Source organism: Mytilus galloprovincialis, chromosome 3 (assembly GCF_965363235.1).
Source record: "Mytilus galloprovincialis chromosome 3, xbMytGall1.hap1.1, whole genome shotgun sequence".
In the NCBI taxonomy this organism is placed as follows: domain Eukaryota; kingdom Metazoa; phylum Mollusca; class Bivalvia; order Mytilida; family Mytilidae; genus Mytilus; species Mytilus galloprovincialis.
Window position 1 is genome coordinate 16936172 of NC_134840.1, and position 20367 is coordinate 16956538.

Here is a 20367-nt window from a genome sequence, read left to right on the forward strand (position 1 = left end):
ACCTTTGATTATTTTGGATTAAATCCATGGCAACTAATTACTGAATATGCTGCAAATAATGAATCATGCAAATCGGGATAAAAAATATATTCCGATTTATTTTGTATTTGTGATCTTTTAATATATTTAAATATATATATTTTAATTTAAAGCCCAGGTGGTCGTGTGGTCTAGCGGGACGGCTGCAGTGCAGGCGATTTGGTTTCACGATATCACAGTAGCATGGGTTTGAATCCCGGCGAGGGAAGAACAAAATAATTGCGAAAGCAAATTTACAAATCTTACATTTTTGGGTTGATATTTAGACGAGTTGTATATTTTAATTTAAATATATATTTTGGCAGGGCTGACATGGCCAGCCTTTCCCTTCATGACTCAAATTTAAAATTAACCAACGTATATTATAATTCTAGACTCCGGATTAAATTCGTAATGACGAATTCTAAAACTCGTATGTCTCAATTTCATAATAACAAATGAGTTCTGTAAAAACTAGCTGTTTAGTTTCGTAAACACGAATTCAATCGTTACACTAAATACAACACAAAAAGGATGTTTACAATTTTAATACGTTATTTCAATTTATAAATGTTATGCTCTAAAATTCAAATTATATAAATAAGGAGGTCCTGAATTGTCATCCTTCATTAAATCCAAATCCTGGTGAAAAGAGAACATTAATAATATGTATGCGATTGAAGTATCCTCTGATTGCATCTTTTAACGAACCATGACTGTTTTATTACAAAAGGTGTAGCATACATGAGCAGGCAATGGAATAGATAACTTTTCTGGTGTAAAGTAATGTTGAGATAACGAATCTGAGGGATAATTTATCTCAGGTGTTTTTGTCATTCGTCGTCACAGACTCAATTTCTACTGACAGAGTGTTACGATGTGTCATTCAATAAGTATCACGATTTCTCAGGTTCGAGATTTCGTCAAATTTTATCCGTGAGGACAGTTTACTAAAAAAAATCAATTCCTTCGATCTGCTAGATGAATCTGAATGATACAATTCGTGATACCGATTTTTTTAGGTTCATATTCTTCTGGCAAGTAAATCGACCATGATTTATGTTGTGAAATTATCATACCAAACATTTCAACAGAGTGCTCAGACAATTTATTAGACACTGCCCAATTGAAGTTTTGAAGATGAATATGTTTAACGTTGAGCTGGTTTATGTTGTTATTACACTTCTGTAACGTCATAATGATGTACACATCATCGAAGCAGAATGTTATTTGGAAATAAAACATAATTTTGCAATTAATCGCGATTGTTTCGGCCAATAAAAATAATAGAATCATTTGAAACATAAAAGTTAGGCACTTGCTATTTATCTGGCTAGCCGGACAAATAGTACCAGGTCTTTTTGTCCAGCCAATACAATGCGAATGTCAGTATATGTGTGTGCGTGAAAAAGAATCTTCAGCGCCACCAGGGGTTCGCAAATTATACATAAGACATTTAATGAGCAATGATCTGCAATCTTAAATAGTTAGGCGCCCGTCTTGTTACGGTCAGTTGAAATTGTTGGTTTCTTCAAAAATAGTCCAATATAGACAACGTATAATTTTAAAAAAAATCATATATATTTCATATATATATGTATTTCTTTATTTCTTCCCATCGTTAGAACAGGGAAGAAATAACTTTTGGTGTTTAAACAAATTTAGGACGTGTTTAACTCATGCATTTACGTAAATACAAGTATCTTGTCTTAGGGAGGGATAAATCCTACTTTGTAAAGGATCACTCTGATTCAAACAAAAAATCTCTGAAACTGACATTATCAAGATGCTTTATATCTTGATTGAAAACATATTTCTTACGTTCAGAGGACGTGTTTTTCAACAGACTGTCGGCATTCCAATGGGAAAAAATTATGCCTCTCTTCTTTCCGACTTGTTTCTATCTTATTATGAGGTTGACTTCAAACAGAGAAGAAAGATAAGAAGTCAGCAATATCCTTTAACTCTACTTTCCGTTATATAGATAATGTTCTTTCACAAAATAATTCAAAATTTGGTGACTATGTTGAATTCATCTATCCCATCGAACTAGAGATAGAGGATACTACAGATACAGTTAATTCGGTCTCATATCTTGACAACGAGGGTCGGCTGAAAACAAAACTTTACGACAAAAAGGATCTGCTTACCCTTCGGGAGCACATGAGATCACCTCTAGTTTTTGGTGGTGTTCGTGTTTTTTATTCTTAAGTTTTCTATATTGTGTCATGTGTACTATTGTTTGTGTGTTTGTGTGTCTTTTTCGTTTTTAGTTCCTCTTAAAGTTAACGTACGGATTATGTCTGAAACTGTCAAACAGAATTCTAGACCACTTTTAAACATAAACCTATTCATATTTTGATTGAAAGGTGGGAGAGTTTTCTATACCCCCTCCACAGGTAAACAACACTGTATTTATTTTTTATTAAAATAATGCAGGTGGGATTTTATTCTATTTGCATGAGGGGGTGGGGTACACAGGGTGTTTTTCCCAAATCTCTGTTTTTTCTCCCCATATCCCATCTTTATTGTCCCCTATTGTTCATATACTAGTACCCACTTTTTATAATCCTATATCTCACTTTTTGTAACACCACCCCTAATATCCAACTTCCAAAAAGCCGTGTATTTCCCATTTACTGAGTTTGTAGGCAATTTGCAAGATTTATTTTCGGAGTATAATCAAATTTTATTGAGTTTGACAAGCCTATGTAGAGTCCTTTTTCAATAACTCTTGTTTTGATAATCTTTTCCACTATTTATACAGCTGAAGCGAGTCAATTATTTTGTGAAATTATAGTTCTCCGATCGATGCTTTTCCTTGTAATTTCAATTATTTTTGAGTCTCTAAAGATGCATATCAAATATAAATCGGTAAAGCTGTATATAAACTGTACATCTGTCAAGCTGTAAAGCTGTATATAAACTGCACATCTGGCAAGCTGTAAAGCTGTATATAAACTGCACATCTGGCAAGCTGTAAAGCTGTATATAAACTGTACATCTGTCAAGCTGTAAAGCTGTATATAAACTGCACATCTGGCAAGCTGTAAAGCTGTATATAAACTGTACATCTATCAAGCTGTAAAGCTGTATATAAACTGCACATCTGGCAAGCTGTAAAGCTGTATATAAACTGTACATCTGTAAAAATGTATATAATCTGTACATTTGTAAAGCTGTATATAAACGGCAACTCTGTAGAAATGTAAATTAACTGCATATTTTAAGTCTTTGTATAAACTACACATATATATTGTACCACTGCATCACGTGTGATACGCTATATATCCACATTTTATATACAGTTTTACATAAGTATATACAGTTCATATATAGTTTTAAAGATGTACAGTTTAATTACAGATTTACTGATGTACTATTCGTCTACCCGGACGAATAGTCACGCCGTAAAAGTTAATATAAATATTTGACAGAATTGGTTATATGTTTTATAATAATTCACTTGTAGGTGAAATATGCGGCGGAGATTATGCTACTGAATACGAATGTGATATAGGGACATGTTGTAAAGTAGATGGTAGATGGGATTGTCTTACTGACGAGCAGGACTCATATATGTGTGAAGAGTAAGTCAAGTACATTATATGCAACTTGGGCTCCTTTTTTTACTGGTTATTTATTTCAAACGTGTCTGTTATCAACAGAAAGATAGACAATTGAAATACATAATTGACATGAAGATGATTTACATTTCACAAATTAGATAATTTTGGTAGCATTCAGACATACTCCTTTCAAAACCTTTTCTAAGAGATATTTATGAGCATATACCCCTTAATTATTCAGGTTATAAAGTGTCATATGATTCATAAGTCAATGTTCTTTATTGTGTCCAAATTTAGTTTTTACTGCAGTTAAGAGTCAAGAGAGAATGACATGAACAAATAGTTGGTTTGTTTTCCAATGTCATGCTGTATCTTTGTCATTACATTGAAGAATTAAGAGTCAAGAGAGAATGACAGGAACAAATAGTTGGTTTGTTTTCCAATGTCATGATGTATCTTTGTCATTACATTGAAGACATTTTATGATGGACATTTATATATTAAGTACTACTTTTTAACAGTATTCCTGTGATTTCATTTTAGTGTCAAACACATTCATTGTATAGTTTCGGGGTTCAAAACCGATTGTGTGCTTTTTTAATTACTACTCAGCTACATCTTCTAGACAAAATTAGATATAATATCACTGGTTAAAATGTTTTTCAAAACCTCGCTTTTAAATATTTCTAATTATATTTCATTTTTTCCCCTTTTTAACTTGTCTTTGTTTGTTTTTGTTTGTTTGTTTGTTTGCTGTTGTTGTTGTTGTTGTTGTTTTATTTTTTTATTTTTTTATGTTTTTTTCTTTTTTTTGTTTTTTTTGCTGTATTATACGATTAATTAGAAGAAGGAAACATTTACGTGAATACAACAACCGTCAGATTTTCCATAACACCTATGATTGACACATTGAATGAATGGATTTTTAAAGTTTAATAGAACAAAAGCGTGATTATATTTAGTCCAATGTATGTGTATTGTTTGTTATTGCATATTAAATAGGTTCAAAAGATGAAAATAATATGTTTTACTTTACAACTCCAAATGCTATATTTTCGTTCAAACATTTAATTGAATTATTCTTTAAAGAATTGGGTATGACCTATTTTATGTATTCACCCTAACACTGTATTACTTCTATATATTTATATTAAAAACTATATAATTTATTTTTCAGAACTAGTGACACTTCTGGTTGGTAGGTACATTTTTATGTTAATAAAAGAATACAATCTGTGTCAAAAAAAATGGTCAGTCTCAGATAAATACAAGGAGCGTTCACATCAAACATAATGTATAGAGCTTTTATCATTATGTTATAGGTAAACCTCTGTTTACTCTTAGCATACAGTAAAAAGGTAATTTAACAAACATATCGAACTCCGTGGAAAATTCAAAAAGGAAAGTCAGTAATCAAAAGCTCAAACAAGTCAAATGGATGGATACCAACTGTCATGCATATTCCGGACTGTGTACGGGCATTTTCTTATTTAGAAAATGGTGGATCAAAACTGATTATAGTGATTTTTCTGTATACACATCAATTTCATATCTGTGTTTTTACTACACAATTTTTGAAATATATTTCAGGAAAACATGGCACACCATAATCACTGTTGTTGGTGGTGTATCTATCTTTATGTCAATTGTCGGCTGCTGTGTAAGAATGAGCCGCCATAATAGAGCAGGACCGAGACGCGATGACGAAGAACGTTTTGTCCACCAGGAAGTGCGCTCATAAAACTGAGGATGGTACAAAAAATGACAGAACAATGGGGACAAGCAATAGTGGCCAAAAATGTTAACAAACCCCGCTCTCCCAACAAAAAAAGTTTGTTCTATCACAATTTTCATCATGTAATCTGAGATGTAAATATTCAACGATTGAACAATATTGTATAGATATGTAAAATATTCAAACTCATTAATTTAATGCACTAACATATAAGAACGTTGTTGTATTTTAATTATTAACGTCACGGAACATGTAGCAGCTTGCTTGTCTAATGTTAAAACTCTTGTTGTATACGCATTCATACTAAAAAACAGTTTTAATGAAATATAAAAAAGAAGATGTGGCATGATTGCCAATGAGACAACTATCCACAAAAGACTAAAATGACACAGATATTAACAACTATAGGTCACCGTACGGCCTTCAACAATAAGCAAAGCCCATACCGCATAGTCGGCTATAAAAGGTACGACAATGTAAAACAATTCAAACGAGAAAACTAACGGCCTTCTTTATGTAAAAAAAAATGAACGAAAAACAAATATGTAACACATAAAGAAACGACAACCACTGAATTACAGGCTTCTGACTTGGGACAGGCACATACGTAACACACTTCACATGTATTTCGAAGATTTGTTTTTTATTAGAACAGTAAAGACTTAAATCAAGTTAAATGACGTCTATGTACATTTAAATTGAAATGCATAGACATATAATTAGATTAGATTGAAGGTTTAGGATATGGAACAAAAATTTAAAATACAAAAATACTGAACTCTCAGGAAAATTCAATATGGAAAGTCCACAATCAAATGGCAAAATCACAAGTTCAAAAACAACACACGAACGGATAACAACTGTCATATTTTTGACTTGGTACAGGCATGGATCAAACCTGGTTTTATAGCAAGCTAAACCTCTCACAAATGATACTAAAACATCAACTCATTTGCACGCCTACATTTATACAGTTGTTTGAAAAACAAGGATTAGCTTAAGTTTCCTCGTGTATATCTCAAAGAAATGTTCATTTGTTTTTTTGTTGTTTTCTTTCTCTAGAAAATATCTTGCACTTTTCTTTCTGAAACGACAAATTAATCGATCTACAGCAATCGGTCAAGTACCCCTGTGATTTAGTCACTGAATAACCAGTGAATTTATCTAGTAAATTCATATTTATAAGTAGATAGTTAGTTTTATTAAATACAGACCATTTTTGCAAAATATATTCATTTGGAAAGGATTAGTGTATCATTTTGTTTTTAATGGGGGAAATTAGTTTTTTTTGTTATTTTCTTTTTCTTTCATGGACCTTTTTAAATCATTTACAGCATAAAATATAATTCTAACACATACATGTATGTCGTTCTTTCTTTTCTTGATTTTTATATGTTTTGTTTAGTTATTGGAGATCATGTTTACATTTTGTTTTAACATTGACAAGAAAAGAAAGAAAAAAGTCTATTTCATAACGAAAATCAAGAAAGGACTCTATTTTTCACTTAAATCATTTCACATTTCGTAATATAGTGAAGTGGCAATGATCATATCCTACTTTTAAAAGCATGTGTATTATGTAAACTAAAATTTGCTTCAGTAACAGGGTATACTTGTACTTATAAATATTAATTCTTGTGTGAAATTCAAATCAGTGTTTTACTTGAAGACAGACATGAATTACATGTTTATCTCTATCGTATCTGTTATTCATACCACGAAGTTTTAATTCAAATATATCATATAACAGTTGCCAATATTATGTGACAGGTCTATGTATAACGTATTGACTGCGTGAAAGTCCTAAATTTATATAATAACATATATTTAATATACTAGTAGCGCATTATAGAAATGGACGTTGCAGTATACTTAAACCAATTATTAGCTCCCTATCTTAGGCGGAGATATAAATGAATGTTACAACAACAATAATCAGCTTTTCATTAATTCATTTATTCATATAGCTTTGGTTTATTCTATGTTAAAATAAATCTATTTAGTCATTTATTTAATATTTCCGTCTGTAGGTACTATCTCGTGATATCGGATGTTTGTTTCTGTCAAGTGGCTTTTGTTTTAATTTTTATACGCCCGTCGTCTTTTAGACGGGACGTATTATGGTATACCGTTGTCCGTCCGTCCGTCCTTCTGTCCGTCCGTCTGTCCGTCCGTCTGTCCGTCCGTCCGTCCGTCTGTCCGTCCGTCCGCCGTCCACACTTCGGACAATAACTCAAAAACACTTTCACCAATTTCCATGAAACTTAATTGAATTGTTTATATCTATTGACGTAAGCTCCCTTTCGGTTTTTTTTAATTTCAGATTTTAAGTTTTGGATTTATGGGGCTTTATTGATAAAAAAGGGGGGATTTTCAACACTTCGGACAATAACTCAAAAAGGCTTTCACCAATGTCCATGAAACTTTGGTGAATTGTTTATATCTATTGATGAAAGCTCCCTTTCAATTTTTATAAATTTCAGATTTTAAGTTTTGGATTTATGGGGCTTTATTCATAAAAAAAGGGGAATTTTCAACACTTCGGACAATAACTCAAAAAGGCTTTCACCAATGCCCATGAAACTTTGGTGAATTGTTTATATCTATTGATGTAAGCTCCCTTTCAATTTTTATAAATTTCAGATTTTAAGTTTTGGATTTATGGGGCTTTATTCATAAAAAAAGGGGGATTTTCAACACTTCGGACAATAACTCAAAAAGGCTTTCACCAATGTCCATGAAACTTTGGTGAATTGTTTATATCTATTGATGTAAGCTCCCTTTCAATTTTTATAAATTTCAGATTTTATGTTTTGGATTTATGGGGCTTTATTCATGAAAAAAGGGGGATTTTCAACACTTCGGACAATAACTCAAAAAGGCTTTCACCAATGTCCATGAAACTTTGGTGAATTGTTTATATCTATTGATGTAAGCTCCCTTTCAATTTTTATAAATTTCAGATTTTACATTTCCGTGTTATGAATTTTTATGCTTAAAAAAGGGGTGATTTTCCAAATTTTGGACAATAACTAACACTTTCACAAAATTTTATGCAACTTTGATAAATTGTTTATATCTATTGACATAAGCTCCCTTTCCATTTTTATAAATTTTAGATTTTACGTTTTCTTAAGTAATGAATTTTTATACTTAAAAAAGGGGGATTCTATGAAACTTTGGTGAATATATTAATGTAACATCCCTTTTGATTTGTATATATATTTCTAGTTGATCATATAAATTCATTTAAAGCATAAAAGACAAGTTAAAAGAGCAACGGGCGTATCATGCGCTAAAGTGCAGCCCTTTATTAAAAAATGCCAAAGTTTAAGTAATTCCGACAATTGGTGTGAAACAATGGAAAAACGTTTTATTGGGGGAAAAGTAACAATTATATCCTCACCAGTTGACATGTCTTGTTATCAATTATTTCATATTGTTTGAATCGGTGCGATGTGGAGCTTCACACATTTTATAGTTACCTGGCTATTGTCGAAGATAATATGTTTCCCTCTTCCGGGTAAGTGTTTTGTTCGGTTGATGTGTCGTTGGTATATACCACAAACTTTTAAATAGAATTATTTGTTAGTTAATGATTCAAGAAATAAAGTCTCAAACTAACAATATGAATAAGAAGATGTAATTTGAGTAAAAATGAGACATCATTCCATCAAAGTCATTATGTATTACAAAAAGTTTATAGTTATAGGTAAAGTTACGGCTTTCAACACGGCGCGAACAGCTACCTATTAAGGAATCACAAATAATAAGTGCAAAACAATTCAAATAGGAATCTATATAAAAGACTAAAAACGAGAGGCACCTATGAAACAAATATGTTATATATATGTTTTGTGTTCCCTTATGAATATAAGATTGTTGTTCAGTACATTTAGGCCAATTCAAGATTGATGAGCGTGTGTGTCGAAAAATTAAACAATCTTCATAATAAAGATACATATTTTTGCAATAGATTGTGCTGCACATCAAACTGTAATGTTACATTAAGAATCCTTGTCCATTTTCTCCATCTTAGCTATAAAAACAAAAAAATGAAGTTAAAAGTTATTCATTTTTATATATTAATTATCTGTTCCTTCAGACTAAACAGTTCATTCCTTGTAGTTATTGTGCTCATAACAAGTCATTACCCTGCCACATTCTGTATGTGCCTTTTTTAGGCCTGTAAAAATAAATTTAAAAAAAATGCCGAACTTCAAAACGGAAAGTTCCTTATCAAATGACAAAATCAAAAGCTCAAACACATCAAACGAATGGAAACATTTTTCATTATCCTACATGGAATATGCATTTCTTTGTGAGGAAAATTGTGGATTAAATCTGGTTTTATAGCTAGCTAAACCAGACTCGTGTATGCGAGTCGCATAAAATTCCATTATATTTGAAATAAATATGTTAAAAAAGCAGGCATAACAGGTAAAACTGTCAAAAAAACTCGTCATAGATGCCAGACACGCGTTTCGTCTATAAAAGACTCATCAGTGACGCTGAAATCTAAAAAAAAAAAAAAAGACAAAAAGGCAAAATAAAGCAACATAGGGTAGGATACAACAGTCAACATTGTATTATACTCTTAATCACTTTAAAAACAAATAAATATGTTAACAATGAAAAATAAAATGGCGAATAGACAAAGCATAACACAAATACACATTGACGGAATGTAAAATTACCGAGCAACGGCAAAGAGAAAATACCAAAAAATGACTCCACAGTAAAGGTATTTATTTACAAAGAGAAAAAAGAACTCTAGTACACATGACTAAGATCATAAACAACAATTAATAATACATTAGTTGTCGTTTTTTGCTACGAGTCATGTTTATGTTTCGTTCATTATTTTATATATAAATTAGACCGTTAGTTTCTCATTTAAATGGTTTTGAAGTTGTCATGTTTGGCCTGTTATAGATGACTGTGCGGTATGCGCTCAATAAATAGGCAATTTATTTCTGATAAAGTATTATCATACCAAAAAGCTGGATTTTCAAACAATCAAAAATGATTTGTAATTTTACCGGTTTTTGAGCTTTTCAAGATTGTAACATTTTTACTGAGTGTGAATTTACACGGTGGATGATATATGTATAAGAGGAGATTCTCATCCTGTCGACGTTTCCGGTATCGCGCCTATTAAGGTTCTAGTCATTCCATGTTCTTGTTAACTTGATTTGATTTGTATTATTGATAAACTGATGTCGCCTGAATTTGAACAATATTTGAAATTTCCAGATGGCATCGTGCAGTATTACGTTTGTCTCAAATGTTACAAAGTTTTTTATAATTTGCAATTAATTATGTATAACCAAATTATGTTCATACCGTACAAGTCTTCTGAGAACAAATGAAGTCTTTTAAAGAATTTATACAGTTTGCATTTTTATAAACTAAAGTGTAATTTATTATTTTTAATTGATTTGAAATCATCATTTAGGGGTTAAGTGCCTAACAGTAATATTAATACGTTAACGAACATTGATAATACAGGTTAATTAATCAATCATTTGTATAGAGACCAGTTTAAGGGAAAGTACAATTCTTAAATGAATTACAGTAATCGCTACATAAACACAAAGACGGTTGTCAAACGGAATTTCACCCTTGCTGTTATGCTAGTCTCGAATGGACTTCTGCACATCCGCAGCGATCAGGTCGTTGGTTATATGATTCTACGAAACACTTACTTTGAAATTGTCTATACTTTGTAGTATAATGTTCATGTCTGTCGTCATAGTAAAGATCTCTCAACCATCACATAAGGATTAGAATGTTTTATCGAGTATACTTTTCATACCCATTCTAATACTTATTGTCAAATCAAATTTAAGTTGACACATTGACCATGATAATATCCATTAAGTCCCAGTCCCACTAGACCACGATCGCACCACGCTCACTGCGATCTAAAATAAATTCAGATCGTGGTAAGGTCGCGGTATGAGCGGCATGAAAATGTATATTTTCGTTGCCTCCACGATGCTACGACCTCATTACGCTTCTACAACGACCCCGCTATGATTGTACCACGTTCTCACCGCGCTTATTCTGTGAACCCACTACGCTTATCAAGATCTTTCTACGCTCATCACGTTCTCACTACGACCATACCAGAAGTTTTCCGATTTCAACACGATCTTACCACGCTTCTATTGCACGTTCTTTCCACGAGTATACTGCGTTCATACCGCAATCTTACTACGTTCACAGCAATGACGTCAACATCGTGTTCCATATCAATACGATTCCATTCCTTCTTTTTCTGATTAATACGTAGATTTCTCAGAAACAACATGTCATGCCACCAAAATATACAAGAACACTTGGGAGTGGTGATAAGGGGACAGAGGCAGAGGGAGCTTTGATAGTAACGAATCCTGATCCATGTCTGACCGACCAATCCAACCTGAATCACAACCTATTGCTGGTCCATCAAGCTCAAATGACGATGTGTTAGCGAACGATAGCAGGAATGACACAGATGTGTCAAGCATGGTCGAGCCATTAGAGAAAACGGACAAGAGGTCCAATTTACATACAGTCAAACAAAACATTGAGAGCTTTTATACATTTTATGTGACAACTAGAAAGAGCATGATAGTCGTAGTATGAACGTAGCTATATAGTCGGGTCGTACGAAGAGCTTGATGAGGACGGCATGGGCGTGCTAGAATCGTCCTATGATCTTCAACAGCGTGGTGTGAACGTGGCATAGTCGTAGTGGAAGCGTAGTTGGGTCGCAGTGAGAACGTGATGGTCGTAATGAGGTCGTATTAACATCGCTGTGAAATCGTAGCGCAGTCTCTCCGAATCGAATCACGCTTTCACTACGCTCTCGCTACGATGGTACAGCGACCTTTGCGATCTTAGCACGACCTTATTACGCTCTCACTACGAATCTACTACGACCTTATTTTGCCACGACCGCACCACGATTGTTTTGAACATGTTCAGAGTTGGCCACGCTCATCATGCTCTTGAAGACCTCACCTCGACCGTGATACAACATTACTACGATCTACAAGATCGTCAAAATTTGCATTTTTTCACAGATCGTAGTGCGATCGTGGCCTGGTGGGACTGCGGTACAAAACTAATTTTAGCCTTTTCACTGACGTAAATAGTAAAATAACAAAAATACCGAACTCCGGAAAAATTCAAAACGGAAATGCCCTAGTCTTAATATGCAACGCCGTATCTGAAACATTATCCTGTTGCCTTTAATTTCAAATTATAATTATTGTTAGTGTATACACAAATCTCAGACTAAAAACATCTATAAACACTGCATTCTCATATTTCCTCATGAAAAGCTACTAGATAAACCTCTATGCAACCGCATGAATGTATCACTGTGGCTTTTATCTCCTCTGCACCATGATTCGATTTTTCCTATGAAAATCATTTTATAACCCTTAACATATCATTGCCTAACTGTTGTGTTCACTAATTATGATGTCTGCGAAGTTCATAATTATATAGTGTAAGATGTTTTGATTATATATTAAACGATAACAAAAACTATTTAGTACATTTACCAATCAAATTCGTTTTTGAATTTATTATACTTTTTGTATGATCTTCAACATTGAAGAATACCAACCCCTGAATATTTTAGGCAAAATTAGCCTGGTTTTCAAAAGTATCGTAATGAAGATATTCCTTGTGAAAGAATTGATGACTCACATTTAACTATCTTAATATATCTTATTATGTAACTATGTTTATAATTTGTGAGTTACTTATGCACTTTCTCATGATTCCACAAACAAACAAAAAATTGTTGGAGATCTTTTAATTACGAAAAAGGTGGACATAATGGTAGTCAAAAAAATGTCTAATGTCATCGCACAAATTGTTCACAGTAGAATGAAAAATGTGGTTTCAGAGAAAATTAGTTTTAAAAAAATCGACTTAAATTACAAAAAAAAAGCATATATTATGCATGAAACATAATTTAACAGAAATAAAAGATCTTTGTCTCTAATAATTACTTGTTGGATATGATATTAGAATTATCGTTATTATTGTTATTGTTATTTTATAGTATTTTGAATATCATTGTATTACTTATAACCCATCCATTGTGATTCCTACTGGCATCTTCTTTGTGTTTAACATACCTATACACTGCGTACAAAACTAAGAATCTAAACATCCTTAAAAAATTGATGTTTTTGAGAGAAAAAAAAAACAATTCAGCCATATAAACTAATTTATTTTGTTTACTATTGTACTAAAAGTTATCATAGAGATGGAAAAACCTATGATGACAGATGATGGCCATTTGACGTTTATCTTCTAGTCACGTTCATTTATTGAATCATATTACCAATAAAGTGGAAAGTTTATTTCTTTATAATTTGACTTCTCCCCGCTGTGGTTCCATTAAAAGAAGAAATTACTTCAGGTACATTTGTTCCATTGAGACATTTGAAGAATTAGTAATAGAAGTTTACCTGAAAATGAATTAAAATTTGAAAAATATCCATGGTAATACCCATAATATATATATATATATATATATTTACCAATACTCTTTAAGACAGATAGCTAGATAAATAGTATAACGGGCCCACTTTTATTTAAATCTTGGTGATAAACAACTAAAACAGAATCTGCTGTCTTAAACTGTCTTATTGAGCTTAATTTTCAATAAGCAAAACAAAAAAAACAAGGTTGTCTGAGTATCTTAATTATGTCTTGGCATCGTGTAATACACCGGGTTGTATTATACGGATTACACTGAATAAAATGGAATTTGACACGACTAATAAGGATCTTTCCGTTTTGAATTTTCCGCGAATTTTGTATAATCAGTATTTTGTGATTTTACGTTTTAGCTAGCTTTAAAACCAGGTATAATTCACCATTTTCTACATAATAAAATACCTGCACCAAGTTAGGAATATGACAGTTGTTATCCATTATTTCAATGAGTTTGAGTTTTTGATTTTCTCATTTTATTACGGACTTTCCGTTTTGAATTTTCCTCGGAGTTAAGTATTTCTATGACTTTACTTTTTCACACGTACTGTAGAAATCCACCCCATAAATATATTATGCTGGTTGTTTTCCTGAAGACCTATTTATTGAAGTTATTGTGTTATCAAGGTGCGCTAGAATAAATTTGGGAACAAAATGAATAATTTTAAAAGTACCATAATCGGTATCTTTGGCTGAATAAGATACGGTACATGTATGTTTCTATAAACCAAACCAATCAATAGTGTTTCAAACGTATGTTTAGGTTATGTCAATATAAACTTTTATTTGAAAATGCGGTTTACAGTTAAATTAACGACATGTTAAAACAATGCAGACGTACACCATGTACAATACTGTTTTTTTCAAAAGGAATAATATATATATTTTCTTAAATATAATTGTGATCAATTTGTGTAGGAAGCAAATAAAATAAGCAGAAAAAAACGTTTTTGAAGTTGTTTTAAAATCGTTAAATCTCTAAAGTTACACTTCGTTCAAAGTAATAGTATAAGTGTTAAAATATTACATAACGTCAAAATAAAAGTAACTTCATCGCGTTGTAGGCAGTAAGATGTAAATTTGTTGACGTTTCCCAATACCTACTTGATTACGGATTGGTTAAAACCATAAAACGATGTCGGTGACAATATAATAATTTTATTTCATTAAAACGGAAATTCATGTGCAAAAGACGTACAGTTTTATTAAGCAAAATCTATGTTCTAAAAAAATTAACGGTACCAATTTTCTTGCACCAGATGCGCATTTCGACAATACATGTCTCTTCAGTGATGCTCGTGGCCAAAATATTTGAAATCCAAAGATTACTAAAAATTGGAAATTTGAGATTTAATAATTTTAAGACAAATAACAGAACTTTTTTTGCTTATTGTATGTGCTTTCAATACAAATTCTCGCCTATTCTAAAAGAATTGAATCATTAATTTCAGACACTGCATTAATTTTTCGATTTTCATATATATTTCATCGAATCAAAGATGTCTGCCCATACTAATATCTGTGACATACATTTAGGTCATTTACTGTTTTTGATTTGAATAGGATAATATTTTTTATATTAATTACATGTATACATATAAAGTTTTCAAAAATAAACAGAAGTTGAGTTTTTTACTTTTTAATAAAATACAGCTAAACTCAAAACGTTTTAAAATTCGAAGAACTAAATCACACTTGATCTGATCATTGAAAACAAAAACTTGGGAAATAATTGAAAATAATTTTCAATTTGTTTTTAATTTTGCTTTTAACCATTTGGGATTTTTTTTCTATCTTTTAAACACTTAATTTCAAACGAATGTTCACCATTAAATGAGTTTTATTTCATATTATTACTATTTATCCTTTTGTCTGTCCATATACAAAATGTATTAATAAACGCACTAGAACTATTTCAAGTTGATATTCACTATAAATTGTTTGTTTCATGACATCATTTTTGATTGTAATACATATGTTTGTATAAGATCAAAGCATTCAGACAATGTTAGTGAACATCAATTATTAAATCATCGCTGTGAATTTTTTTATTATTACCTCCCATCTGACCTATCTATCATGAAGAAAATTTATCAATTATGCAAGAAATGAAAGTCAAAATCAATGAATAAACCGAATTATGATGATTTTTCAGCAGTTTTCTCAAATTTGATACATCGGACTGTCATGAAGCATGAACCTTGTCACACTTTTCAAATTTGATAATTATTGAAGCTTGTATAATGAATGAGGTTCTGATAGGTAATTTTTAAATTAGTTTATTTGTGACAAGCTTGAAAGATACACAATCTTAAAATTCAAATGATCTAATTTAATATTTATTAAAGAGGATATTTTAATAACAATACTTAAACAAAATAGTATTACTCTTTTACTAAAATCATTGTTCCCTTGTGTGCGTTGGCACTAGATAAACTAATATATTCAATAAAAGCTTATAACGCTCCTAAAACCCACACGGGAGTTTTGTCATAAAAAGGCAAAGTGAATATTGTGAACGTTCAGTCAATTACGCTTAACAGTTTATTTTCAAACACATTTTTGTACAGAAACACTATTTGTTGTAACATTCAGTATGAACGCATTTGCTCAAAACGTGTATTGTTTTGTTACTGTGATAACTCTTCTAAGCAGTGCCTGCGGATATATTGTAAGTATTTCTAGTTTCTTCAAATTTATTAGAAAGACAAATAAGAATATGTAAAACATTTTCTCGTATATTTTGCCAATATATATAAATTTTCTGATATCAAATCTAATATTAAATGGATTTTAAATGAAAAGAATAAAAACACGAAATCAATAGAATGTCAATAATTTAATTAGTAAAAAATATCACCTATTATGTTTAATAATTGTAATTATAAGGATGAAAATAGTAAAAATGATAATAGGATATAGCTACATGTATACTTGAATGTATGGGCCTGTTTTCACTATCACTGTTTTCTGATACAAGTTTTCTTGGTCAAATTTTTTTATGGTTTGTTTCATACAGACTTGGATAAAATAAAATCTTATCCTACTTTTCTACACACGTTGGATGGACTTAGGACAGGAATTTTCATATCACAATGCATTTGTTTTTTCTTTGACAAAGCTATTTATGAAGAAAAAGAAAATTTTTTGATGAATAACTTTGATAGTGACAACAGATAATTTTAACTTTGGCACCCGGACCTATTGTTAAACGCGTCTTTTCGGTTAAACAAATGAGTTCATTTAATATTGTTTTATTTGTAGTGTGTATCACGAATAACAACTTCATTTTTAATTTTAATTTTGTTCTGCACAATACAGACATTTTCTGAAAGTAATATACTCTGAAGTAATACAACAATTATAAGAGTATATGGGAGCATGATTGTAATATCAACTCATCATTCTAAAACATGATATCGCTTTTTCGTGATAGCTTTCAATAAAACTGTAGTATTCAGTATTTTGTGTGATTTTGTCATCTGTTATACAACTTTAATACGAATATTTTTTTACCCCATGTACCTGAGCTTAAGCTGGCAAAAGCTTTTGTAAAAATTGTGTCGTCAGTTCTCTGTATATTCGTTCATTATTCCCAATTAGGCCTATATGTACTGTGTTATTATAATTTACAATCCAAGTTGGCGGAAGACACATATACCAACTAACTGATTTGACAATCAGAATTGTAAACATAAAACGTTAGGACATGTTTTTTGATATACGTTATTTGATAGAAGGATATAAACGAATTCTCTTTTAAGGTATAAATATACGCTATTATTATTATTATTTTTTTTTTTTTTTTTGGGTCAGTAAAATGTAATGTATGTTTATAGTCAAAGATTTTAAATGTGTAATTATAAAAGACAAAAACAGCTGTCTAATGCCGAGGTTGAGTGTCGGGTTTTGTATTTGTTTTGCAGAAGTCATCAGTTAGTTAATCTCATTCTCGATTGTTAAAAGAATCTTAAAATCCTTTATTTGCGCAGAAGATAATTTTGGATACGCCGCAATATGGCATACATAAAATAAAGCTTTTTTTATCTATTTCTTTTTATTCACGACAAACTATTCATTTGATTAAACTAATTTTCAATCTATATGTTGTTAGTTTTAGTTTACATAAAACAATTTGTTAAGGTTATAATGTCCAGTTATAATCATTCTGTTATTATTTTATTTCATGGATGCACAAGTTATCTTTCATTTTGCGAAATGAAAAAGTCCCATATGAAACGTAGGACAAATAAAACAAAACACATACATTTGATGCACCCGACGCGTTTTCATAAAAATAAATATTCCTAATTTATATGTCATATTCATGTAAAAAAATCATTTTAGGTGAATTTCATACATTGTTTTGATTATAATTTATGATTAGAATCGATGTGTTTCACAGGTACTTAACAACGACTACATGTGAAGCTAGTAAGTTTAAGACAAAAAAAATGAAAAAAGGCAAAATTTGTGAATGAAATATAAAGTTGTACGTGATTCACATTGTAGATTTTGAATACCAATAACTTGGAAGATATGATAGAAAATGATAGCCGTAAAGATGTTTTTTCCACAGCTGATGAATTGGCACTTTTAAAACTATTGCGCCCTTCCAAATTTGATGATTTACTGCTAGCTAATTCAAATGCATTGGATAAACAGATTGACGAGACTTTTGCGGATGGAAATAGACAAAAGGTGAACAGTATGAGTTATTATTTTATTCACGTATTTCAAATTTTGAGAAAAATCGATACATACATGTTTGTAGAACACATTTTTGTATTTCCCTACACACGTCAAATTATCTGCGGTGATATTTTCTGTAACAAATTTGTAATTGGATCAAAAATACAATGAGTATGAAAGACAAGAAGACCCACGGGATGAAAAATATAGTTTTTCTTTGTGTTTACGTGGTGTCTTATTCTCTAAAAAAATACTTTCAGTATAAATTTAATCTTCAGTTGTAAGAGAACTGCTAAAGACAAAAAATTATATTGTATTACTTTACGGAGTTATATTATTAAATGAATATCTTCTTTTTATTTCAGATGACGGACTTTGAAGTGCAATCCAAACGACTAGCATGCATTCAATATGGTTGTAAACCTGGAAAGTAAGAAATGTAAAGCGCATACTCAATATAAAAAAAACTATGGAAGAAGAATAAATGCCATGTATGAATATGACTTTAAAAATCATAGTAAAATTACTGTGTATTGATGTATAGTTAATATCTCCTAACAGTACATATGTTTACATATTATCATTCAATAATAAAGCAAAGTTGATAAATTAATAACCTCAATCTCAAGTGTAAGTAAGAATGCGAATAAGAAACATGTCTGAGCTCCTATTTTGTTTGTTTTTGGATATCCAAATTTCCCATTTCTACGTACAAACAATGATGCCTTGTCTGCTCATCTGTATGGTCTATCAATGAAATATCTGTTAAATTAACAAACATTTCTGCAACGAAAGAGGAATTACAGAGAAATACTGTGACACTGTTAACTGGTGTATTGGCAATAACCATATTGATTCTTAAAAAATCAAAAGAACTTTTGATTTTTTTTTAATTCGGTCATTCTATTAAATAATTGTTATCAAACTATTCGATTTTCCACATTTTACACCACATCAATGATTGAAACTCTGTCCTCAAGAAAGAATCAACAATACTTCCCCCATAAAATTTTACTATATACTCTGCAAGTTTATTGTTTTGAGATGTAAAACGGGATATATGGTTGTGAAAATGAGCTAAGACAAAACATGATACACTGAAAAACATGTGATTAGTTTGCTAATTTTTTAGGGGGTTGTCAGCGTTCCATCTTTTCCAATGTTACACGTCTTCTGGTCAACCATTTCTTTTTCTAAATGAGTCTGAGTTGTTTTTGACACTTGTTCAAAACAAGATCAAAGACGCTAAATAATTAAAAACCAATTCTTCAGAGAACTATTGAAGGTCTTTCCACCTCGATAATAAGAATGAAATTTAAAAAACGATGTTAGAAAATGTCACTCCTTGTTGATGTAATTTGGTGCTTCAAATTAATATAAAAAAATAAGATTAAAGGTATATGCAGAAGACTTATTTGTTTTTTTATGAACAGAAAATGATTTTTAGCAAAGGTCAAAATCTAGAACATCTAATTGACCTTTGACCTTGACCTCAATTTCAAGGTCATAGGTCAGTGATCTCAAATCAAAAGACCCCAGGTCAATCATTTGTATGGTTGTGGAGAAATACTGATTTCAAATACAAAAGGGGAGAAAACTCCTATAAGAGTTAACCAAAACACTTCAACTGAAATAGATTGAAGTTGCGCCTTTTTGTAAACAGTAATTTGGCAAACAAATCATATCATTAACTGTAACAGTTTCTTTTGAATAACGATAACAAGCAAAATTCAAAATTTATAACATGACGTTGACCTTCGACCTTGATCTCAATTTCAAGGTCATATGTCAGTGAACTCAAAACGGAAGACCGGAGGTCAATCACTTGTATGGTTGTGGAGAAAT

The 20367-nt window shown here is 31.1% G+C and overlaps 1 protein-coding gene and 1 long non-coding RNA gene across 3 annotated transcripts in view; both read left to right on the forward strand.

Moving 5' to 3' along the window:
* Positions 1-7074, forward strand: part of LOC143067280 (uncharacterized) — a 35447-nt gene extending 28373 nt beyond the window's left edge. For both annotated transcript variants that reach the window (XM_076240408.1, XM_076240407.1), the window contains exons 2-4: positions 3491-3608; positions 4765-4785; positions 5178-7074. In XM_076240408.1, coding sequence (XP_076096523.1) covers positions 3491-3608; positions 4765-4785; positions 5178-5328 — 290 coding nt within the window. In that variant the 3' untranslated portion in view covers positions 5329-7074. The remainder of the gene's footprint in view (positions 1-3490; positions 3609-4764; positions 4786-5177) is intronic.
* An 8997-nt stretch (positions 7075-16071) lies between these two features.
* On the forward strand, positions 16072-19932 carry LOC143067281 (uncharacterized). Its single transcript, XR_012975909.1, has 3 exons — positions 16072-16501; positions 18343-18531; positions 18888-19932. It is a non-coding gene; the product is annotated as an uncharacterized LOC143067281 (long non-coding RNA).
* The last annotated feature ends 435 nt before the right edge of the window (positions 19933-20367 follow it).